The sequence below is a fragment of the Mobula birostris genome, chromosome 11 (assembly GCF_030028105.1).
Source record: "Mobula birostris isolate sMobBir1 chromosome 11, sMobBir1.hap1, whole genome shotgun sequence".
NCBI classification, from domain to species: Eukaryota; Metazoa; Chordata; class Chondrichthyes; order Myliobatiformes; family Myliobatidae; genus Mobula; species Mobula birostris.
In genome coordinates this window covers 21,020,344-21,046,252 of record NC_092380.1, presented here as the reverse complement: position 1 = coordinate 21,046,252, position 25,909 = coordinate 21,020,344, and the positions used below count along the sequence as shown (strand labels likewise).

The window sequence follows — 25,909 nt, the reverse complement described above, 5'->3', positions numbered from 1 at the left end:
CTTCTAGGGTTTTAATGGCTAACCTTGCTTTATTTGTCCCAGGCATTTTGGAAGTCACATACCTTCAGTATCCGCTAACATGGATTCTTCCATTTGCCCTCAGATATGGAAATGTGAATTCTGCAACCATAGCAATGTCATGGATTATCGGTTTAGCAAAGGCACGTGCAGCGATGACCAGCTGTACATTCACATCCCAGACCCGGTGATCTCCACGGGTAGCGATGATCCGGTGGTTGTGTTCTGCGTGGACATCTCTGGCAGTATGAGTGTGACGTTCGAGGTAAGGGGACTTTGACGAAGGGAGACCGCACTTTCTCCCGGTGCCGCAGGTCGTTGACAAGCCGCGCGTGGGTCACGCATTCGGAGAGTAACGCAGCATGGAAGCAGGCCATTCAGCCCAACTCATCCATGCAGCCCAAGGTGCTTAATTCCATGCGTCTGTGTTTGCCCCATATCCCTCTGGGACCTTCTCAACCCATGAACCTGTGTAAATGTCCTTGAACTGTTGTAATTGTACACCTCTCTGCATTTCCTCTGGCAGCTCATCCCATACCTCCATCACCCTCTGTGTGGAATAAATTGTCACTTGGGTCCCCTATAAATCTCTCCCCTTTCACTTTAAACCCTGGGGAAAAAGGCTGTGCTTCTTCATCTTATCTATGCCCTTCATGATTTTGTAAACCTCCATAAGGTCAGCCCTCAGCATTCTTCACTCCAGGGAAAACAACCCCAGCTGATCTAGTGTCTCCTTGCAATTCAAGTCCTCCAGTCCTGTGATGATCAAAGAGTTCAGCTACAAGGTTATGCCTAGGACGGAAGTTGGGAAGAGGTTTCACTGCCCAAGATTGAGCGGGTTTAGAGCAGGAGCTGCTTAATGGTATTGGTTCATGGATTAATGAAAGGCTGGGGACTCCTGGCTTAGAGGGAGATTGTGTGAAGACTGTTTTAAATGATGGGGAAAGATTTGATGTGGTGGGCTGGTGGAACGTGAGGAAGATCCTTGTTTTAAAGCCGAGCTATAAGTCAAGCGGTGAAAACAGCCGCTGAATGTTAATACTTAATAGAGGCTATTGTGCCCAACTTGTCTGTGCTGACCCTCTCTAGAATGAGCTCATTCCCATGCTCTTTTACCACATTCCTGCAAATTATTTTCCATCAAGTACCTAACCAATTCCTTTGGAAAGTTCAGACCGACACAGTGGACCAATTTGCCTGTTATTCTGATCTTCAGCCAGGGCTTATGCCATCTAGTTAAGTCTTTGCATTTGTAGCAAATAAGCTGTTGGCAAGGGTTTTGTATAGACATGTGTGACTGCCACACTCGTCTTTCCAGGATGGAGGCCACTCTTCTGGTAGAGAATGCCCCCGTGGCAAAGACGTGACTCTGTGGATGAGGGGTTTCCCCAGCTCTCCCTGCAGGACAGTGCAATGACATCCGTACTCCTACACCAGAACATCACCAGCAGGTCTGACTGCACGTTAAGGCGAACCCTGTCCGTACTGCCCCCATCCCAGGTACCACCTGTGGAGATGTGATGTGATGCATGCTGGATCTGAATTATTTTGTGTCTTACTTTGTTCTGGGAAGGTTTTAACTCTGCCTCAAGGAAAGTTTCAATGATCCTAACTTTTTTTTTTTGCAGCAGGTGACTGGAAAGAGCAACAGCAAATCCCTCTACATATCCAGGTTACAGGTATGAAGCTACCAGCCAGAAATGTCAGCTTGGTGGGCCATGCTGCGGCCCTTGTCCTCAGTCACAGTATCGTACAGCACCGAAACAGGCCCTTCAGCCCATTCTGTCCATGCTGACCCTTCTTGTCCACCTGCCCAATGCATCTATTGATGGGATATTCGGGAGCCGGTGCTTTCACTATGCTCTGATAATTGGTCGCATTGGTGAACACCAAAGTGTCTGCAGTCTGGATATAGAACAAAACAAGAGCTCACTCGCTCTTCAGCCATGGGTCGTAGTGTTCTCTGCCCAAGGTACTCCGTCCGTGAGAAGCTGGAGACCGAGTTTAACAGGGTTGTAGTACTTTAAGTGGGTTGATGTATTTGAGTTTGTTCAAGGAGGTGGAACTACAGTTCAAGGCCGGCCATGATCTCACTAAGTGGGGAGAGGGGCTGATGGCTGAATTCTACCTCGTACCTTTTCAATGGTCTGACACCTGCCTCCTGGAGCAGTGAGTGTCTGGGTGGGAAAATAAATGTTCAGGGTGGGAGACAGTCAGTATTTGCAGGTAATTGAAAGTAAGTCAGGAAACAAACTTTCAATTGTGGAAAAACTTCTAAGGGAACTAGTAAAACTAGAGGGAAGTTAAATGTGTGGAACAAATCCCAAAGTCATCAGTCTTTTTGTGTTTTTTTTTAATTACCAAAATAATATTGAAGTCTTTACTTTTTTTTGTGAACAAGAGGTTGTCCCCACAGTGAGGACCTAGCCATTGTGGAATGCCTTGAGCAGGAATGCGGGAATTAACCCAGGCCAGGTGGTCAAGACGTACGGGGCCTCAGCCATATGCCAGCTCAACCTGTAAATGGTTACCGTGGCAAAGGTTCCCTCCACTGACCCGTACCCTCCGCACAGATCTGATGCTTCAGGGAGAAAACTCTTCTAAAGAAGCTCCTGTCCTTCCTCATAGTCATAATTCATTTATCTAGTAATCTTGGTAGCAACCGATCAGGGCGTGAAGGGTGATGTATTAATGACAAGGGGAGTTGGGTCAGCTGTACTATTGAAGTTATTTGCCTGCCAGCACCCATGCAATGTAGTGTTTCTGATAATCAACCTGCTCAGGCCTTTGACGTTTCTTTGGCTTTACTGTGAATGCCCACAAGAAAATGAATGAAATGTATAGTACTTTGATAATAAATGTACTTTGAACTTTAAACATATCTCACTGGGTCTGGGGTGGTGCTGTGCTCTGTTGCAGGCTGTCCAAGAGGCAGTGAACCAGTCACTCAACTATCTGTTTGAAACGTCACCCAGGACAAGAGTTGCTTTGGTTACTTTCAACAATGAGGTAGGTAAAGAGGAGTGAGCTGCCCAGATCCCTCCCCGTAACGTCTGTTGGGAGACACGTCTCCTGTGCAATCGTTGACCGTTGCTCCCTTGCTTCTTGACCGCGGGGTTGTGGGAACAAGTGCTGGGTTCTTTGAGGGCTCCTGCTCACGTGGACAAAGGCTTTACTCTCTTGGAGCCAGTCAGCCTGTTGAACTTTGCTCTGTGCTTCACACTTCCCTTTGACGTAGGAAGAGGTGGTTATGCACCGAGTCTGCTGGTTCTCCCAGAAGCTACATTACTTCGCCCCACTGTAAATGCTTCTCTCACACCAGCCCACCAATTCTCTGCTGCTTCCCCTCCCAGCCACCCACAGTGGGCTTCCTTAATCGCAGCCGATGACCCTGCAAGCCGGCATGGTTTTGGAATGTTAGAGGGATGTCTGGGGAAGCCTGTGTGTTCAGAGAGAGAACATTTCAAGCCCTCACAGGCTGTGACAGGGGTCTTATGTCTGGTCAGGCAGCTGTGCCACATGCCCACCCATGCTGATGATGCTGCAGTCCAGGAAGATGACTCGCTTCTAGATCATATCTGCACAGCACTGCTGGGAGCTGTGGTCTGCGACTCACTGAGGTCATAGATGGGCTTAAACAGCTGAGGTGTTTGGGGCTGTCTTGTCTGAGGTTAACCAGGGTGCGTTCCATAACTGAGCAAAGTTTCCAGTGGCCTTCAACCAGAGTCACTGAAGATCAATCATCGTGTCAGTGATGGAGACACAAGTGCAGACGCTGGAACCTGAAACATAGAGAGTCTGCTGTTGGAACTCAACGGAATGAGCACCATTTGTGTTGAGACCCTGCATTAGAGTCCTTCTCTCGGTACCCTCTCCCAATGTTGTTAGAGCTCTCTCTCTCTCACATTTCTCCATTTCCCAGACTTCTGCTGTCCCTTCAGATTCCCCTGGTCCTCACCTTCCACCCAACGAGCCTCCACACCCAGCTCATCATCCTTCATCCTGTCTGCCAGCTTCAGCAACAGTCCACCGCCAACCACCTATCTCCAGTCTGCAGGGATCACACTCTCTGTGACTCCCTGCTCCCCTCATCCCTACCCACCCACGCCTCCCTGACCCTCCAACCATCAGAGATGTAATACCTGTCTCTATATCTCCTCCCTCGCCACCATCCAGGGATCTGAACAGCCCTTCCAAGTGAAGCAAAGGTTCATGTGTATCATCTCTAACCTAATCTACTGCCTTTGGTGTTCCTGATGTGGCTTCCCCTACATCAGTGACACCAAACAAAGACTGGACAACAAGAGAGCAGCTACACTCAGTCTGTGACCCCCATCCCAAGCTCCCAGTTATATGCCATATCATCTCACCTTCCTGCTTCCACACCCAGCTGTCCATCCCTGACCTTATCCACCACCAGGTAAGAATCATGCCAAAGTGGAGGGACAATACCTCGTATTCTGCCTGGATGGTGCACAGCCCAATAGGATAAAGATTGAGTTCTTCGATTTAGGTAGTCCTTGCCTGTACTGTCTCCCCAGCTTCTGATCCTGCTCTAGTCATCCCATTTTTGTCCAGTTCCTCGTACACCCCACCAGCTTCCCCCCTCTATCTGCCCAATTTCACCCCTCTCTCCTCCTGGTTTCATCCACCTCCAACCCACACACTTCGCCCTCATCTCCCCTCCCACAGCCAGTTCCACCTGCCCTTTGTCTTCCCCCTAGGGTTCCGACTATCAGCTCCCTCAGTTACCAGATTCCAGCACTGGGAGCCTTTGTGTCCCCACCTATCACCCACCTGCATCTGTCTCCACCTTAGACCCTCCTCTCCCCTCACCCAGCTCCATCTGCCTCCACCTCTCACCCACCCACCTCTGACTCCCAGCTCCACCCCTCCCACTCGCCCACGTGACTCCATCTGGCCGTCATCTATAACCAGTCCTCTGTCCACCAATCACCGATTATCCCCAGTCCCACCCCGTCCCTCTCTTCTTTACACCGACTACCTTCCCTCTTCACTCTCAGTCCTGATGCAGGGCCTCGGCCCGAAACATCGACAGTTCCTTCCCCCTCGGCTGCGTCCTGACCCGCTGAGTTTCTGCAACTGACTGCTTGTTCCTTCAGGCAAAGGACAAATGAGACACATGGGTGCACTGGAAGGGTTGCTGGATTGTGAGCTTTCTTTTCTGGTCCAATTTGTATAAAAGGAACCGCAGATCTTCACGTTGACCACATCCAAGGCTTTAATCAGAAACTGCAAACCTGCCCAGCTGTTGCTGAAGGGAAGTTCTTGAACTGTCCTTATGATCAAACCACACAGGCGGGGCTCTGACCCCATTCAAACCCACACTGTGTTTGGTAGAATGGTGGTGGTTGTCCATCGTGTCCGATGATGATGAGAAACCTGTGTGGGAGAGTTTTAAAGTGGGAAAGCCGTTGCACTCCTCGACATTGGAAGTCCGGGTCCAGTAGTACGAACAAGCATCACAAACAAGGGTTTTCATTAGTTGCAGTGAATGACGGTGACGGCTTCTGTGCCTCGTCGAGCCCGTCACTGTCCACACAGCGTTGCGTTACCACCGTCCTAACCTTTGCCGATCCCATCCGCCCGGTCCGTCAGAGCTAACTTGGCATGCTACGACAGGCATGTCCCTTTCTCATCGGGGCATGATGCCTCCAGCCACCCTCACCTGGTTTATCCCGCCTGTTGAAGTGGTGTCATGTGCAAACCGGAGATGCTGCCTCTCTTTGGGGTACACCCAAACTGGCAGAATAGAAATGACCTTGTCTAAAGGGGAGGGCAGCAAGATTTGGGGTGGAGGCTCTAGGGCCTAAGGCCAGACTTTAGCCATGTGTAGTGCAGGACCAAATATAGCCTCCGTATGAGTCTGTGTTTCAGGCAGAGTGATTCACCGCAGGACTGGAGGTGGGGCACACGGATCTGAAACCAAGCCATTTCTGTTCCCCTCAGGTGTTTGTGGTTCAGCAGAGCCAGAACTAATGTTTCCATTGTTTTCTGGAATAAAGTCTCTGAACTCTTCACCCTCAGTCCTGCTGCTCTTAATTTGAATCAGTCATACAGTAGATGCAAATCTGAACACGGGTGACATATGCTTTTCCATCCAGTGGTGTCCTAATGCGGCTTTAAATATATCATTTGAATTCCCTGCACAGAAAGACACCACTGGGTCCTCTCACCCTCCCGTTCTACACACCTCAGAATCAGAATCAGGTTTAATATCACCGGCATGTGACGTGAAATTTGTTAACTTAGCAGCAGCAATTCAATGCAATACATAATCTAACAGAGAGAAAATAAATAAATAAAATAATAATAATAAATGAATAAGTAAACCAATTACATATATTGAATAGATTTTTTAAAAATGTGCAAAAACAGAAATACTGTATATTTAAAAAAACAATGTGAGGTAGTGTCCAAGGATTTAATGTCTATTTAGGAATCGGGTGGCAGAGGGGAAGAAGCTGTTCCTGAATTGCTGAGTGTGTGCCTTCAGGCTTCTGTATCTCCTACCTGATGGTAACAGTGAGAAAAGGGCATGTCCTGGGTCCTGGGTCCTGGGTGCTGGGTGTTTCCTCTCCCTTCGTTCCCCATTACCTTTCCCAGAACCAAACTGTCCCCTGGCAGCAAATCCCGTGTTTTCTTGATCAGAATCAGATTTAATACCACTGGCATATGTTGTGAAATTTGTTGTGTGGCAGCAGTAAATTGCAAAGCATAATAAACTGTAAATTACAGTATATTAAAAAAAGTTAAATTAGTAGTGCGAAAAGGGAGGAAAATAAAAAAAGTAGTGAGGTTTTGTTCGTGGGTTCAATGTCCACTCAGAAATCAGATGGCAGAAGGGAAGAAGCTGTTCCTGAATCACTGCGTGTGTGCCTTCAGGCTCCTGTACCTCCTTCCTGATGGTAGCAACGAGAGGAGGGCATGTCCTGGGTGGTGGGGGTCCTTAGTGATGGACGCCACCTTTTTGAGGCATCGCACCTTGAAGATGTGCTGGATGCTGGGGAGGCTGGTGCCCATGATGGAGCTGACTGAGTTCACAACTTTTTGCAGCTTATTTCAATCCTGTACGGTAGCCCCCTCCCCCTGCCCCCAATACCAGACAGTGATGCAGCCAGTCAGAATGCTCTCCACAGTACTTCTGTAGAAATTTGCGAGTGTCTTTGGTGACATCCCAAATTTCCTCAAACTCCCAATGAAACAGTCGCTGTCATGTCTTCTTTGTAACTGCATAGATACGTTGGACCCAGGATAGACCCTCAGAGATGTTGACACTCATAAACTTGAAACTGCTCACCCTTTCCACTTCTGGTTCTCGATGAGGTGTTTGCTCTCTTGCCTTGCCCCTTCTGAAGTCCACAATCAAATCTTTAGTCTTACTGACATTGAGTGCAAGATTGACGTTGAAGTCGATTTGCTGGCTAAAGCTGTTTCTACTAGTTTCTCTGACTGAGTTGAGAGGGACGCCAGTCACTGTGCTGCAGGGGTTTTTCTGAGAAGTCGTTCAGTCAGCTTCACTGAGTCCCACAGAGTCGTACAACGAGGAAGCAGATGCTCTGGCTCAGCCCTGAATGATTTTGCCTTGGCCCTGTAAATTTTTCTGCTTCCTCACAATGCCCATCTGCTGTAAATCCACCAACTTCCCTCCGTCCTCCAAGCTTACCACCAGTCCTCCTTGTGATTCTCTGTTCCAGCGCTTCCATCATTAACCATGCGTTTCCACCCGTCCCCCTAACATCCCAGCCGCTGCCCAGCGCAATGGGACATCACTGCCCTTTCCCTGTCCACCCAAACAGGTTGTGCTGCCTTCCTGACTTTAATGCTGCACCACGGGTGCCTTACCCTGTCTCAATCGTGCACTCCAGAAATCCCTCACTAACCCTGTCTGCTCCCTCCTCCCAGTTCCTACTCTCTCAGGTGCCAAGATGAGGCCCCCCCCCCAGGGTAGAGGAGCAACACCTTGTATATTCTGTCTGGGTAGCCTCCAACCTGATAGCATGAATATCGATTTCTCCTTCCAATAAAAAAAATTTCTCTACTCCCCATCACTGTTCCTCTATTCCCTACTCTGACCTTTTACCTCTTCTCACCTGCCTATTAATTTCCCCTGGGTCTCCTCCTTCCCTTTCTCCTATGGGCCACTTTTCCTTCCTATCACATTCCTATTTCCCTTGACTTTACCACCGACCTGGCTTCACCTAACATCTTCCAGCTGGCCTCTCGCTCCCCTCCCCCCCCCCCACCACCATTTTATTCTGGCATCTTCCCCCTTCCTTCTCAGTCCTGAAGAAGGGTCTCAGCCTGAAACGTTGACTGTTTACTCATTTTCATAGATGCTGCCTGGCCTGCTGAGTTCCTGCAGCATTTTGTGTGTGTGTTGCTTTGGACTTACAGCATCTGCAGACTTCCTTGCGCGTATTTTCTCCAGACGTATTCCGAGCCTGTAGATCATAATGCACAAGTCTCGATATTACCAGCCTCCTTGCCGTGTGGAGTCCAGGGCTCAGATGACCCTGCCAGAGTTTCCCAGCATGACGTCTGCTCTCCGGTGCAGATCTGTAGATCCATCCATTCCAAGGGCCCCAGGATCCAGGAGGTCCTCTTGTATCTTCAGACCACTCCCTTCATATGTTTGTCACAGAGTCGTACAGCATAGGAATGGGCCATTTGGCCCATCCTCTCTATACTAACCCTATCTCCCTGCATTAATTCCATGCCTCTCCATGCATTGCTCTTTCAAGCACCTGTCTCGATGCCTCTCAAATGTCATTGCTGTCCCTTCCTCCATCACCTTCTCGGGCACCTCCCCTCAGGTAACATAGAAACATAGAAAATAGGTGCAGGAGTAGGCCATTCGGCCCTTCAAGCCTGCACCGCCATTTATTATGATCATGGCTGATCATCCAACTCAGAACCCCGCCCCAGCCTTCCCTCCATACCCCCTGACCCCCGTAGCCACAAGGGCCATATCTAACTCCCTCTTAAATATAGCCAATGAACTGGCCTCAACTGTTTCCTGTGGCAGAGAATTCCACAGATTCACCACTCTCTGTGTGAAGAAGTTTTTCCTAATCTCGGTCCTAAAAGGCTTCCCCTCTATCCTCAAACTGTGACCCCTCATTCTGGACTTCCCCAACATCGGGAACAATCTTCCTGCATCTAGCCTGTCCAATCCCTTTAGGATCTTATACGTTTCAATCAGATCCCCCCTCAATCTTCTAAATTCCAACGAGTACAAGCCCAGTTCATCCAGTCTTTCTTCATATGAAAGTCCTGCCATCCCAGGAATCAATCTGGTGAACCTTCTTTGTACTCCCTCTATGGCAAGGATGTCTTTCCTCAGATTAGGGGACCAAAACTGCACACAATACTCCAGGTGTGGTCTCACCAAGGCCTTGTACAACTGCAGTAGTACCTCCCTGCTCCTGTACTCGAATCCTCTCGCTATAAATGCCAGCATACCATTCGCCTTTTTCACCACCTGCTGTACCTGCATGCCCACTTTCAATGACTGGTGTATGATGACACCCAGGTCTCGTTGCACCTCCCCTTTTCCTAATCGGCCACCATTCAGATAATAATCTGTTTTCCTATTTTTGCCACCAAAGTGGATAACCTCACATTTATCCACATTAAATTGCATCTGCCATGAATTTGCCCACTCACCCAACCTATCCAAGTCACCCTGCATCCTCTTAGCATCCTCCTCACAGCTAACACTGCCACCCAGCTTCGTGTCATCCGCAAACTTGGAGATGCTGCATTTAATTCCCTCATCCAAGTCATTAATATATACTGTAAACAACTGGGGTCCCAGCACTGAGCCTTGCGGTACCCCACTAGTCACCGCCTGCCATTCTGAAAAGGTCCCGTTTATTCCCACTCTTTGCTTCCTGTCTGCTAACCAACTCTCCACCCACACCAATACCTTACCCCCAATACCGTGTGCTTTAAGTTTGCACACTAATCTCCTGTGTGGGACCTTGTCAAAAGCCTTCTGAAAATCCAAATATACCACATCCACTGGTTCTCCCCTATCCACTCTACTAGTTACATCCTCAAAAAATTCTATGAGATTCGTCAGACATGATTTTCCTTTCACAAATCCATGCTGACTTCGTCCGATCATTTCACCGCTTTCCAAATGTGCTGTTATCACATCCTTGATAACTGACTCCAGCAGTTTCCCCACCACCGACGTTAGGCTAACCGGTCTATAATTCCCCGGTTTCTCTCTCCCTCCTTTTTTAAAAAGTGGAGTTACATTAGCCACCCTCCAATCCTCAGGAACTAGTCCAGAATCTAATGAGTTTTGAAAAATTATCACTAATGCATCCACTATTTCTTGGGCTACTTCCTTAAGCACCCTGGGATGCAGACCATCTGGCCCTGGGGATTTATCTGCCTTTAATCCCTTCAATTTACCTATCGCCACTTCCCTACTAACATGTATTTCGCTCAGTTCCTCCATCTTACTGGACCCTCTGTCCCCTACTATTTCTGGAAGATTATTTATGTCCTCCTTAGTGAAGACAGAACCAAAGTAATTATTCAATTGGTCTGCCATGTCCTTGCTCCCCATAATCAATTCACCTGTTTCTGTCTGCAGGGGACCTACATTTGTCTTTACCAGTCTTTTCCTTTTTACATATCTATAAAAGCTTTTACAGTCCGTTTTTATGTTCCCTGCCAGTTTTCTCTCGTAATCTTTTTTCCCCTTCCTAATTAAGCCCTTTGTCCTCCTCTGCTGAACTCTGAATTTCTCCCAGTCCTCAGGTGAGCCACTTTCTCTGGCTAATTTGTATGCTTCTTCTTTGGAATTGATACTATCCCTAATTTCTCTTGTCAGCCACGGGTGCACTACCTTCCTTGATTTATTCTTTTGCCAAACTGGGATGAACAATTGTTGTAGTTCATCCATGCAACCTTTAAATGCTTGCCATTGCATATCCACCGTCAATCCTTTAAGTGTCATTTGCCAGTCTATCTTAGCTAATTCACGTCTCATACCTTCAAAGTTACCCCTCTTTAAGTTCAGAACCTTTGTTTCTGAATTAACTATGTCACTCTCCATCTTAATGAAGAATTCCACCATATTATGGTCACTCTTACCCAAGGGGCCTCTCACGACAAGATCGCTAATTAACCCTTCCTCATTGCTCAAAACCCAGTCCAGAATAGCCTGCTCTCTAGTTGGTTCCTCGACATGTTGGTTCAAAAAACCATCCCGCATACATTCCAAGAAATCCTCTTCCTCAGCACCTTTACCAATTTGGTTCACCCAATCTACATGTAGATTGAAGTCACCCATTATAACTGCTGTTCCTTTATTGCACACATTTCTAATTTCCTGTTTAATACCATCTCCGACCTCACTACTACTGTTAGGTGGCCTGTACACAACTCCCACCAGCGTCTTCTGCCCCTTAGTGTTACGCAGCTCTACCCATATCGATTCCACATCTTCCCGGCTTATGTCCTTCCTTTCTATTGCATTAATCTCTTCTTTAACCAGCAACGCCACCCCACCTCCCCTTCCTTCATGTCTATCCCTTCTGAATATTGAATATTTCTGAACGTTGAACTCCCATCCCTGGTCACCCTGGAGCCATGTCTCTGTGATCCCAACTATATCATAATCATTAATAACAATCTGCACTTTCAATTCATCCACCTTATTACGAATGCTCCTTGCATTGACACACAAAGCCTTCAGGGGCTCTTTTACAACTCTCTTAGCCCTTATACAATTATACTAAAAGTGGCCCTTTTTAATGCTTGCCCTAGATTTGTCGGCCTGCCACTTTTACTTTTCTCCATAGTACTTTTAGTTTCTACCCTCACTTTACACCCCTCTGTCTCTCTGCACTGGTTCCCATCCCCCTGTAGTGAACTAACCGCCTCACGCCTGGCCTCTTTAATTTGATTCCCACCCCCCAACCATTCTAGTTTAAAGTCACCTCAGTAGCCCCCACTAATCTCCCTGCCAGGATATTGGTCCCCCTAGGATTCAAGTGCAACCCGTCCTTTTTGTACAGGTCACGCCTGCGCCAAAAGAGGTCCCAATGATCCAAAAACTTGAATTCCTGCCCCCTGCTCCAATCCCTCAGCCACGCATTTATCCTCCACCTCATCTCATTCCTACTCTCACTGTCGCGTGGCACAGTAACATCTGCTCTGTGTGAGAAACTTGGTCCCCAAGTCACTTTAAACCTTCTGCCCCTCGCCATAAAACTATACCTTCCTGTTTTAGATACGCCTATCACAGGAAACTGCACCAGGCTATCGACCTTATCTGCTCCTCTCACAGTTTTATCTACCTCGATCAAGTCATCTCTCATTCTCCTCTGTTCCAGGGAAAGTAGACCCAGCCTGTCCAATCTCTAACTGATGACTCTAACCCTCCAGTCCGGGGCAACCTCTTTGTGGATCTCTTCAGCAGCCTCTGTGGTTTAACCTCATCCTTTGCTGTGGTGTGGTGACCGGAATTGCACACAATACTGTGACAGTAGCCAGTTTGTTACTGGTTTGCCCCAGATCACCACGAATGTGAGTACAGGTAGCTACCGTGTCCCAGTGAAGTCTGACAGACTACTTTGATCCCCAATAAATTATCTCAGCCCCATAACCGAACTCTTCTAAATTTGATCGGTTTCTCAGGTAACAATCTATGGGGACGGGCTGGGCACTCCGCGGACCCTGGAGGACTTTGAATTAATCGACCAGGAGTACCTGAAGACGAAGGGGGCCGAGGAGGCCCTGCCACAGTGTATCTCAGACAGCAGAGATGCTCTCCGTCGCCGGGTGCAGCTGTGAGTATCCGACATCCCTGAGAATTGGATCTGTGTCCCGCTGGAAGTGAGAATGACGGCTATGGCTACTATTAACATGAACGGATGTGACTGGGGATTTTTCCCACCAATCAGCATCCACAGGGAATAACTGCTGTGATTAACTTCCAGAAGAACAATTCAGTGCTCTTGGCTCTTCGCCAGCCTGGCTGACCACCCTGTCCACACTCTCTCCAACCCCTTTCTGCTCTCCTAAGCTGTAGACTTGCTGTTGTTTCTTTCATCGTCACTCCTGGCCTTCAGACTAACTCAAACCAATGACACCGTCCTCTCTGCAACAGTCTTCCCTTTAAAACAACACTGACTGTCCCCAGGCGGCGCAACCAGCCTTCAGTAAATGTTTCACCAACATGGTTTGATTCTCCAATCAGCCTTTGATCAAAGCCCATGTAGATGCATTCCCCACAGATTTGCATCGGTCTTATTTCAGTATTCCAGAGATTAGCATGTCAAATCAATGGTTTATTACTGTTGTTTAAATGAAACACACCTACAGAGTTGAAGATAACATTGTCCGTAGCTATGGCGATGGTTCGTATCCCTTGTTTTCTTGTTTGTTGCACCCATGTTCCTTCTGTGCTTCAGTGTGAGTGACCTGTCTCCCTGAGAAGGTGTCCGTGCGTGTGTGATCAACCCATCCATCCTCAGGTGTGTTTGTGTTTGTGGGACTTGACCCCCGGTGTGTGTCTGTGTGTGTGTGGGGCCTGGCCCCCAATGAGGGTCGGTGCGTGTGTAGGACTGTCCCCCAGTGAGGGTCAGTGTGTGTGTGTGTGTGTGTGTGTGTGTGTGTAGGACTGTCCCCCAGTGAGGGTCAGTGTGTGTGTGTGTGTGTGTGTGTGTGTGTGTGTGTGTGTGGGGCCTGGCCCCCAATGAGGGTCGGTGCGTGTGTAGGACTGTCCCCCAGTGAGGGTCAGTGTGTGTGTGTGTGTCTGTGTGTGTAGGACTGTCCCCCAGTGAGGGTCAGTGTGTGTGTGGTGCCTGTCCCCAGTGAAGGTCAGTGCATGTGTGTGGGGCCTGTTCCCCCAGTGCAGTAGTTTCAGTGTTTGGGGGGGGCAACCCCAGTGAGGGTCAGTGTTTGTGTGGGAGTCATCTTCCAGTGAGGGTCAGTGTTTGTGTGGGACTGTCCCCCAGTGAGGGTCAGTGTTTGTGTGGGAGTCATCTTCCAGTGAGGGTCAGTGTGTGTGGGACCGTCCCCCAGTGAGGGTCAGCATGTGTGTGGGACCGTCTCCAGTGAGGGTGAGTTTTTGTGTGGGACTGTCCCCCAGTGAGGGTCAGTGTGTGGGGCTCGTCCCCAGTGAGGGTCAGTGTGTGTGTGGGAGTCATCTTCCAGTGAGGGTCAGTGCGTATGTGAGCCGTATCTAAGGAGAGCGAAGGGGTGTTTGTGAGAAGTGAACTCTGCCTTATTTTAACAACGGAAGCAGCTTTCTCTGCTGTACTTGTTGACGTCTTCATTTTAATTCTTTGCTTGTACCTGCAGATTGCAGGAATGTGGTTCCACTGCACTCGGCCCAGCTGCACTCGTATCCATAGCGATGGCCTCGCGGAAATCGGGTTCAAAGGTCAGTTGGGTTGCGATGGATTTTCAGTGGCGCCACCTTCCCCCAGTGTAACAGTCCTGCCTAGCTAAACGCCATAATGACCATCCCCTCTGTGGCTCAGCTAGTGTCACACTCCCTGAGATACTCCTAAATCCCTCCCTGGTGAAAGATTTCTGTCAGTACAGGAGCTTTCCTGACAGGTGTATGTGGCCTTCGCCCTGGGGTTATCCTTGCTCTCCTGCATAGATATCATGTCATGATCTGGTCCTTGGTGCACTGTTCTACCCCACCCTCTCCCCTCCCATTATCACCTCCGTTCGCAGACAGGAGTGTGGTCCTGATGTGCAACGCTGGGCTACGCAGAAGGGAAATTCCCAGCCACGCCCTTGTGAAGCTAGCAGAGCAGGAGCTTCAGCTGAGACGGTTAACCAGCACTGGGGCAGCCCACAGCCCTGGAAGCTTCCAACTTCATCTCCCTGCTTTTATATTCTGCACCTCTTCACTTGCTCTTACCATAGCCACCCTTTGCAGCTGCTCCTCGTCAGATTCCCCTCGTCCTGCTTCCACCTCAGGTTTGATACCTCTTCCCCACGGTGTTTCCGCGTCTCCTGCCCCGTGCAGGAAGGCCACTTCCTGGGTGCCCTTCGGCGTTTGGGCAGGTCTCCATGTTCTCCTCTCCGGCCGACGCTTCTCAGGAACGGTCACCAATGCCCATATTGAAGCAGTAGGTTTGGTTGCAGCGAGGATGCAGCCTTCATGAACCAGAACTAGGTTTGGAAACACCAACTGGTTTTCGCCCGACCAAAGCTCACTCACCAGCCTACCCGCAAGGAGTCCGTGTTCCTTGGAAACACGCGGCATCATAGAAACCATAGAAAAACTACAGCACAGAAACAGGCCTTTTGGCCCTTCTTGGCTGTGCCGATCCATTTTCTGCCTAGTCCCACTGACCTGCACACAGACCATATCCCTCCATACACCTCCCATCCATGTATCTGTCCAATTTATTCATAAATGTTAAAAAAGAACCCGCATTTACCACCTCGTCTGGCAGCTCATTCCATACTCCCACCACTCTCTGTGTGAAGAAGCCCCCCCCCTAATGTTCCCTTTAAACTTTTCCCCCTCACCCTTAACCCATGTCCTCTGGTTTTTTTCTCCCCTTGCCTCAGTGGAAAAAGCCTGCTTGCATTCACTCTATCTATACCCATCATAATTTTATATACCTCTCTCAAATCTCCCCTCATTCTTCTACGGTCCAGGGAATAAAGTCCTAACCTATTCAACCTTTCTCTGTAACTGAGTTTCTCAAGTTCCGGCAACATCCTTGTAAACCTTCTCTGCACTCTTTCAACCTTATTTATATCCTTCCTGTAATTTGGTGACCAAAACTGAACACAATACTCCAGATTCGGCCTCACCAATGCCTTATACAACCTCATCATAACATTCCAGCTCTTATACTCAATACTTTGATTAATAAAGGCCAATGTACCAAAAGCTCTCTTTACGACCCTATCTACCTGTGACACCACTTTTAGGGAATTTTGTATCTGTATTCCCAGATCACTCTGTTCTACTGCACTCCTCAGTGCCTTACCATTAACCCTGTATGTTCTACCTTGGTTTGTCCTTCCAACGTGCAATACCTCACACTTGTCTGTATTAAACTCCATCTGCCATTTTTCAGCCCATTTTTCCAGCTGGTCCAAGTCCCTCTGCAGGCTCTGAAAACCTTCCTCACTGGCTACTACACCTCCAATCTTTGTATCATCAGCAAATTTGCTGATCCAATTTACCACATTATCATCCAGATCATTGATATAGATGACAAATAACAATGGACCCAGCACTGATCCCTGTGGCACACCACTAGTCACAGGCCTCCACTCGGAGAAGCAATTCTCTACTACCACTCTTTGGCTTCTTCCATCGAGCCAATGTCTAATCCAATTTACCACCTCTCTATGCATACCTAGCGGCTGAATTTTCCTAACTAACCTCCCATGCGGGACCTTGTCAAAGGCTTTACTGAAGTCCATGTAGACTGCCTTCCCTTCATCCACTTTCCTGGTAACCTCCTCGAAAAACTCTAATAGATTGGTCAAACATGACCTACCACGCACAAAGCCATGTTGACTCTCCCTAATAAGTCCCTGTCTATCCAAATGCTTGTAGATTCTGTCTCTTAGTACTCCCTCCAATAACTTACCTACTACTGACGTTAAACTTACCGGCCTATAATTTCCCGGATTACTTTTCGATCCTTTTTTTAAACAACGGAACAACATGAGCCACTCTCCAATCCTCTGGCACCTCACCTGTAGACAGCGACATTTTAAATATTTCTGCCAGGGCCCCTGCAATTTCAACACTAGTCTCCTTCAAGGTCCGAGGGAACACCCTGTCAGGTCCCGGGAACTTATCCACTTTAATTTTCCTCAAGACAGCAAGCACCTCCTCCTTTTCAATGTGTACAGTTTCCATGATCTCACTACTCGTTTTCCTTAATTCCATAGACTTCATGCCAGTTTCCTTAGTAAATATAGATGCAAAAAACCTATTTAAGATCTCCCCCATTTCCTTTGGTTCCGCACATAGCCGACCACTCTGATCTTCAAGAGGACCAATTTTATCCCTTACAATCCTTTTGCTCTTAATATACCTGTAAAAGCTCTTTGGATTATCCTTCACTTTGACTGCCAAGGCTGCGTCTTTGGGATTGGCCGGATGGTGTCCACGTCGCAGTCTGGTGTTATTGCAATCTCCCAGTGAGTCAGGGTACGGGGGACTAGCCCCTTCCCAACAAGGCAGCCAGATCACACAACCTGGGCACAAATTGGTCACGATGGGACGGGGCAATATTGCAGTCAATGACCTGGCAAAAACAGCCTCCAGAAACCTTTTATTTCTGTCCTACACCTGGGGGCAATAGAACCAACTGAAAGCCTGCAAGCAATTAAGGTGAAGGGGGGTAATTTTAAAGGAGATGTGAGTGGCAATTTTTTTTTTCTAACAGAGTGGTGGGTGCCTAGAATGCACTGCCTGGGGTGGTGGTAGAGGCCAGTACATTAACGTGAGGAAACCTGAGGGATGTGGACATTGTGTGGACAGAAGAGATTAATTTAGTTGGCCATTTGATTACCAGTTAATTTGAGAGAGAGAGAGAGAGAGACACACACACACACACACACACACGTGCGCCCCCGCCCCCGCAGGAACTCAGCAGAGTGTGTTGGTTGGAAATCCAGCATCTGCAGATTTTCTTTGTTACTAACTTATTTGGTTCGACACAACATAGTGGGCCGAAGGCCTGTTCCTGTGCCGTACTGTTCTGTGCTCTATTGGATTTTTGGGATCTGGTGGGTGTTAAGGAGGTTTTACCGTGAACGTTGAATGATGTGAGATGGTTTGTTTGGTTTGAGGTTATAATCTGTACAGACGGCCGAGCAAACACCATCCTGGGCAATCTGGAGGATATTAAGGAAGATCAGATTTATCAAAGCTCCAAACGGTTCTACAGTCACCTTGCTGAATATGCAATGAAGCAGGGGTAAGTGCCCAGTGCAGAACTTCAGATTTTGTTTCCAATGTTATTTATTTTATTGAGATACAGTGTGGAGTAGGCCTTTCTGGCCCTTTCAGCCATGCTGCCCAACAATCCTCCTGATTTAATCCTGGCCTGATCATGAGACGGTTTACAATGACCAATTAATCTACCAACCGGTATGTGTTTGGATAGTTGGAGGAAACCAGAGCACCCGGAGGAAACCCACACGGTCACAGGGAGAGCGTACAAACTCCTTACAGGCACCAGCGGGATTTGAACCCTGCACCGTAAGGCGCTGTGCTAACCACTATGCTACCATGCCTCCCCAAGGTGACCAGAGGGCATGTCATCCGGAGTCACCTAGGCAGGGCAATGGGTCAAGTGAAGGAGAGGAAGTTCCAAGGCAGCGGTTCTCCGCTGTCTAAGTCCATCCCAGCTGGAGCTGAATCCCCTCGTCTCACAATTGCTCAATGCTGGAGTTTGATGACCTTGGAGAGGATGATGACGGTGAAGACACGAAGATTCATAATGTTGAGATTGGGGAGATGGAGTCAGTCAGCAGGTCCCCACTGGCTTGTTATTGGAGCAGCTGAGCAGAGTGACATCAAAGTCAACCTGAGGTAACGTGCGGGCAAAGGTCGGGCACCTTCTGTGCAGAGCCAAGACCTAGGGTGTTGACCTTTGACCTGTGCTCCTTTTGTGGAAAGAATGAGCAGCTAGCTCTCCACTACCCCTACCCACCCCCCCCGCCACCGAGATCTCTAAATTCCTCACAACCATCCCCCCCCACCCCCCAAAAGCAGGCCCTGTTTGAACACGAGAGCGAGGAAGCAATGTCTCACGATCCACCTGGACCTTTCTTTGCAGGGTGATCATCTCGGTGTTGACAATCGAGGGCACAGATTGCAGGTTACCCGAGCTGGGACAGCTGGCTGACAAAACAGGAGGAAAGGTGAGTCGGCCTGCGGGGTGGGCGGGGGCAGCTTCGAGGGCGGGAGACAGGACTGAGCCTGCGAATTGGTGCTGGAGACTAGAACTGACAGAAACATGGCACAATCAGCTAAGTCGGGAGCAGCGTCTGTCCGGAGGCTGGATTTATGCCTAATTGCCCACGGCTCCAGGTTGATGGGGAAATGAGATGAGTGGAGAGTTGCCAAGGAGGAGTGGAGACAGTGGTTACCTGCTGGGTTGTTATCAGAGCAGAAAATGAGAAAGAATGTGTAAGGATTGACTTTCGCTGCTTCTTCACCTCAGGTGAACATCGCCAATCCAGCCAGTTTATACAACGAATTTGAGCTCATTTTAGAAGACGATGTCATTGCCACGAATGTCACTATCACCTTCTTTGCTGACGCTGGCCTGTAAGTGTTTGTGATCTGTGGTTTATGATCCAGGTCCGCGCCACGGGGCAAGACGAGGGATTCCGCCTGAGACAAGGTGGATCGGGACTGTTACGGGTATAGCAGTGCCACCTGGCACTCTCAGCTGCTGGAAGAGTAAAGGGCACGTTCAGGGGCTGGGGTGGGTGAGGTTACGTCAGCTGGTGAGTGATACCCAGAAATAGTTTTGGTAGGGGGGAAAAAAACTGAAAAGCAAAGAATGTAAGAAATGGAACCAGCTGATTCGAAAGACTCCTCCATCTCCACCGCAGCACTAACTTTCTGCGTTTACCCCATAGCCTATAATTCCCTTAATGTCAAAGTATTCGTTGATCTCCCATCATGGATGTAGTCAGTACCTGAGTGCTTGGAGGTAGACAGGTTCAGAGATTCAGCCCTCACTCAGTAAAGACATTTCTCCTGTTTGTTGTTGTAAATGGAGAACCCTTGTGCTGAGACTGGTCCCCCTCCCACTGTCCTAGACACCCCAGCAAGAGCAAGTAACAACTCTGACAGCCTCCTGTTGAGCCCCTCAGGAATGTTGTAGTTTTAATGAAGCGTGCCTGATTTCTCTAAACTGGACGGTAAGACCTGTCTGGGATGTCCTTGTACAACAGTTCCAGCTTTGAGGCAGCTTCCAACGCTCCATTGTAGCATCAGGTCCAATCCGATTGTTCGCTTGCTGTGCCGTTTTGTTTCTGACACTTTTAATTCTAATTAAGCCAATTCCATAGTCCTAGGAGTTTACAAGAGTGGGGGGCAACCTTACCCATACATATCAGACCCTCGGGTGCCTGACTGGGGACATGTGGGAGTCACGAGCAAGGGGACATGGTTGGAAAAGAAGAAAATTGGGTCATCCAAAATTGGGCTGTGTGGAAATTTCTTTTCTCAGACAGTGATGAATCTTTGGAATTCTCTCCAGTGAGGGCACTGGAGGCCGGACACTGGATATAGTTAAGATGGAGATAGATAAGTATTTGAAAGATTGAGGAATTGAGGTTTAAGGATAGGAGAGGAGTTGAGGCCAGCAGAGATCATATATAAATAACTGAACACCCTTGAGGGGCTGAGTGGCCTACTCCTGTTCCTTGTGTGGAATGTTAACTTCCAATTTCCTTGCAGGTATTTTAAGTATGAAGACAACATCAGCAACAAATACGTGAAAGAAATTGGGAATGTGGTCAAAGATATGGCCATCACCTTTGAGTTTGGAATCAAAGACATGGAGCGAGAGGGTAAGTGTGCCATTTAACAGGCGGAGCCCAGGCTTTAACAAGACTGTAACACTGGGGATGTCTCCAGTTCTCTGCTGTGGACTGGGACATCTTGACAAGTCCCTTGGGGTCGAGGGCGACTTCCACACTCCAGTTCTGTGGTTTCCCAGGTGGACGATGGGGTAACGTGGGACTGGACCTGATGATGTGGCTAGGTAACTGGTGTCCTCCCAACGCTTGGCCTCCGAGTTCTCAGTGCTGTCCGAATGCTTCACTTCCTTTCTGAGCAGATGTGGTCTAGGGATTCCCGTGAGTCAATCATAACCTCTTGCCAGGACAGGAGAGTGTGGAAGAGGAGGTCTGTGATGATGCAGCCTGCCCGGAGGAGACAGTGGTGTGTAATTAGGCCGTCAATCATAGCGATGTCAGCCTGGGAGAGGACTCTGATGCCGGGTTGCTCACTGGCCAGTGGACGTGGATTTCGGCTTTGTGCCAACAACATCGTTGAGACCTCTCCTGTGCTCTGAAGGGTCTGTGTCTGAAGGAGAGAGGTGAATGGCGATCTCTGCTGGATTTGATGATCAAACACCCTTTCTCCCCAGGTGATCCAAGACCACATTGACATAGAGGTGATGGAGGACGCTAGTCTTCCCTCAGATTTTTGCTCACCCACTCCTGGGCATCTCTGTGGGCTTTAGAGATCAGATGCTGGTGTTGTATGATGGGGGCAGGTTGTTTCAGGAACTTTGTTTGGCAGATGTTTAACATCATCACTGTGGGCTTTAGCGATCAGATGATGGTGTTGTATAATCGGGGCAGGTTGTTCCAGGAACTTTGGCAGATGTTTAACATCAGGCCCATGACCTTGTACACTTCAGTGAACATGAAGTGTGCACGTGCAAGCTTCGTGTTCACACCACAGCTTCATTACAAACCTTGGTGTGACATTCCTTATGGAGATGATGAGAGTTGAGCTGATTTCCATCTGCCCTGGAGATCCAATCCACTCCTTCACTGAAGTGCCGCAGACTGGGGAGGGGAGGCTAAGCAAAGTATTGGGTCCACGTGGCCTTGCCTGAAAACTGGCTCTGACGGGCACCTCTTGGTGTGCCAAAACAAAGACAATATGTAGCGAAGGGAAATTTGAGAAGGATATTCCACAGTCTTGCCCTCAGTGAGGTGGGAAAAGGCCCTTGTGGTTGGTGCTGCTCTTCTTGTTTCTCCCAAAGTTACCCTGTGGTGAAATCACGTTCACTCTGCCTCAAGACATGCTGCCACTGGGAAGTGAGCGTCTAGTCCAGCTCCAGAGATGCTGTGCTCATTAAACAGTGGCAGCGCTCAAGTCAGCACTAAGGCATCCATTAGTCTTGCGAGACCATGGATCTGTGCCTGGAAAGTCTTCACTCTCCAGGGCGCAGGCCTGGACAAGGTTGTATGGAAGACCGGCAGCTGCTCATGCTGTAAATCTCCCCTCTCCACGAGACCGATGTTGTCCAAGGGAAGGGCATTAGGACCCAAACAGCTTGGCACCGGTGTCATCGCAGAGTAATGTGTGATTAAGTACCTTGCTCAAGGACACGTTGCCTCGGCTGGGGCTCGAACTCACGACCTTCAGGTCGCTAGTCCAATGCCTTAACCACCTGGCCACATGCCCACACCAGCGAAGGGAAATTACAGCACTAAGTGTTGTTGAAAGGCACCAGTGGTTCATTAGAAATTCAGGTACTAGAGGGATTTGAGGAGAAGGCATTGTGAAAGCAGCCTCTAGGGTGTAGGCTCAGGTCGTCTTACAAACAGAGTCTGGATAATATTCACCCTAATCCTTAAAAGCAGACCTGAATGTGAACAATTCTGCAAAGTGAACCAGCTGACAGGTGTATGTAACACTGGGTTCCTTCAGCAGATGGTTTATTGCTCCAGCTTCCAACCACAGCCCAGTCTTGAATCAAAACTGGAGGAGGGTGTTCATTTTAATGTGTTAGAATTTGTTTTAATGTCCCTTCCTGTTCCCCAGAACTTCTGAAGAAAACTGCACTCCCCTTCCAACTTCAGCTGGGCTTTGCACTCCCAGACGGACGCCGTGTCTACAGGATCGTTACTCAGGAAAAGCCTACGACCAGCCACAGGTAACTGGAACCGAGTGCTGATGGCAGCCACTGTATACAGGCAGGGTGCTCCTGTAGCATGTAGAAGGAGCAGGAGCCCGCAGCCTGCCCCTGTCACACTGCTCTTTGCTTAGTCCAAAGACTCTCCGTCACCTTGAGCTCCCAGCTCACCTACCAATGGTCCTCGTGATCCAATCCCTTCTCCAGTTACCATGCACTAAGGGGCTCAGACTGTACAGCCTCACAACTCTTGAGGTCGGGGTTGGGGGGGGGGGGGTGGCAATGACCTTCTCCTTCGCACAATTCAACATCCCTCACATTTAATGTCTCTCTTCTTCCTATCACGTTGTTTCTTAATTTATCGCCACCATCGTGGTGCACAGACTGAAGTGAAGAAAGACCCCCATGTGTATTGGGGGTTAGAGTCATAGAACACTACAGCACAGAAACAGGCCCTTCAGCCCATCTACTCCATGCCAAAGTATTAAGCCACCTAGTCCCATCGACCTGCGCCATGGTCCTCTGTACTCCTCCCATCCGCGTACCTATCCTCGTTTTGTATTTCTGGAAAACCCAGCGTTTTTGGCGATTGTCTTGCTCACGACTGCCTCTAATACCCAATAAGCCCATCCCTCTACCTTTACAAAGACCAAGTCCAATCCATCTATTAGCCCACACTGCCATAGAATATTTGATCCAAATCCAGTCCAGTACCTACATTAAATGTCACTAGGCCTTGGCCAGAGGAGCCAGCCATTAAGTGACCTGAAGATGGAGTACTCCAGAGAGTTGTCTCCCTTGTAATGGCTGTATTGACCACCCTGCAGATTTCCATCAAACTCAGTGGAAACACCTAAGGGTCTGTCTTAATCCTCTCCATAACAGAGAGTGGTGAAGTTTCACAGGAGTAAGGACATCACAGTTGCGACAATTTGAATCAAGTTGAGTTTATTGTCATTTAACTATATACATGAATATAACCTATATCAGGTATATAGAAACGATTTGTTTCTCTGAACCAGGGTGTAAAACACAGTAGTACACATAACACACAACAACTTATGAAGGTACGGATAAAATCTACAGATGACTCACACATAAATAACAAAGCATAATGTATCAATAACGTAAATATTGCCATGCACGGAACAGATTAACCAGTGACACTTTGAATGCGATAAGGCAGGAAGTTCAGAAGTCTAACGGCCTGGGAGAAGAAACTGTTTCCCATCCTGACTATTCTTATTTTTAAGTCTAATGGCAGAAAGTCAAAGAGGATGGATGGGTGGGATCCTTAATGATACTAAGGGCCGTTAAGTGTCCCGATGGATAGTAGCAGGAGGGCCTCTATAATCCAATCAATTGTTCTCAAAATCCTTTGTAGGGACTTTTGGTCTGATGCTTAACTGCTCCCGTATCAGATAGAGATACAACTTGTCAGGATGCTCTCAGTGATGCTCCTGTAAAACACTGTTAAGATGGGGGATGCCTTGCTCGCCTCAATCTGCTTAGGAAGTGGAGGTGCTGCTGTGCTTTCTTGTTCAGGGAGGTCATATTAAGGGACCAGAGGAGGTCATCTGTGATGTGAATTCCCAGGAACTTAACTCTCTCTAGCGTTGGCGCGTGGCCAAGCGATTAAAGCGTTCATCTAGTGATCTGAAGGTCGTGAGTTCGAGCCTTGGCCGAGGCAACGTGTTGTGTCCTTGAGCAAAGCACTTAACCACACATTGCTCTGCGACGACGCTGGTGCCAAGCCCAATGGGTCCTAATGCCCTTCCCTTGGACAACATCGGTGGCGTGGAGAGGGGAGACTTGCAGCATGGGCAACTGCTGGTCTTCCATACAACCTTGCCCAGGCCTGCGCCCTGGAAACCTTCCAAGGCACAAATCCATGGTCTCGTGAGACTAATGGATGCCTATAAAACTCTCTGGAGAGGAGCCATGCATCCGCAGAGGGGGATGGTTCGTCTGCACCTTCCTGAAGTCCACAATGATTTCCTTGGTCTTCTCCACATTCAGGGTTGGGTTGTTCTTCTGAGACCAATCCACCAGTTGCTCCACTTGCTCTCTATACTCTGTCTTGATGCCTCAGAGATGTAACCAAAGGGATCTCTGTACAATGACCATTTCAGGCCACAGCCGTGTTTCTTGTTGCGCCGTATTTCCTTGGTAAACGTTGGCAGCTTCTAATAGGTGCGGTAACTGATTGAGGGATGCTGAGGAGCAGCCGAAGCTGAGTTTCTGCTGCAGTTCCTGTCTGGCTCTCTGTCTGCTGCCTCCTCGGTCCAGCCTTTTGGGCTGCGACAGTGACCGTGAAGGGAGGTGGTTTACAGAGAAAAAGTAAGTGGTCAGAATATCCAAGGTGGGGGTGAGTAGCTGCTTTATATCAGCCAGGTCTAATGTGCCCCCACCTCTGGCAGCAAAGTCAACATCGTGATAGATTTTAAACAGGATTGTTTCTAAGTTAGCATGGTTGACATCGGCAGCAACAATAAAGAAACTGTCAGCGTGTGTGCCGTTGTAGACCTCATGTAGCGCTTCCCCAACCTTAGCACAGAGGGGCTGTATACAGTCACAATGATGGTGAACCCCTTTGGTAAACAGAAAGGCCAGCACCTCACCATTAAAATCTCCACCAGAGATGAACAGTGAGCCATCACTATGAAGCATTCACACTTTGCTGCTAGAGCTTCGGGCACATTAGACCTGGTTGATACCAATATCTGTGGTACTTTCAAAGCACCTTCTCACCCCCACCTTGGATACTCTGACCACTTACCTGTTATGCCAGTTCTTATTAACTTACATAAACAGTCCTACCCCACAGGTCTTACCAGAGATTGCGGAAGTCCTGTTGGCCTGAAAAGAGATGAAACCTTCTCTGGCCTCGTGCGGTATCCTGGAGCCATGTTTCCATTAGGAAGGGCACGCAGCAGTCTCATCTCATGCTGATTCAGTTGGAGACGCAGATACTCAGTTTACTCTCTAGGAATCTGACATTTGAAAACAAATCGATGGGTCAACTGGACTGTAGGATTTCGCCTTTTGTCTTGCACAAATACCAGCACGTTTACTGTGCTTCCGTTTCTGACACCTTCTACCCCTGGTGGCACCATATGCAAAAACCCATTATGCACAAAGGAGCAAATTAGGCCATTCTGCCCATTGAGTCTGCTCTGCCATTCCATCACAGCTGATTTATTATCCCTCTCAACCCCATTCCCCTG

General features: G+C 48.6%; 1 protein-coding gene across 3 annotated transcripts in view; it reads left to right on the top strand.

Annotated features, from left to right (window-relative positions):
• LOC140205429 (circularly permutated Ras protein 1-like) overlaps positions 1–25,909 on the top strand; it is a 76,611-nt gene that overhangs the window by 37,799 nt on the left and 12,903 nt on the right. For all 3 annotated transcript variants that reach the window (XM_072273032.1, XM_072273033.1, XM_072273031.1), the window contains exons 7-16: positions 104–283; positions 1,647–1,697; positions 2,938–3,027; positions 12,703–12,854; positions 14,371–14,452; positions 17,857–17,984; positions 18,849–18,933; positions 19,236–19,342; positions 20,486–20,598; positions 22,592–22,703. In XM_072273032.1, coding sequence (XP_072129133.1) covers positions 104–283; positions 1,647–1,697; positions 2,938–3,027; positions 12,703–12,854; positions 14,371–14,452; positions 17,857–17,984; positions 18,849–18,933; positions 19,236–19,342; positions 20,486–20,598; positions 22,592–22,703 — 1,100 coding nt within the window. The remainder of the gene's footprint in view (positions 1–103; positions 284–1,646; positions 1,698–2,937; positions 3,028–12,702; positions 12,855–14,370; positions 14,453–17,856; positions 17,985–18,848; positions 18,934–19,235; positions 19,343–20,485; positions 20,599–22,591; positions 22,704–25,909) is intronic.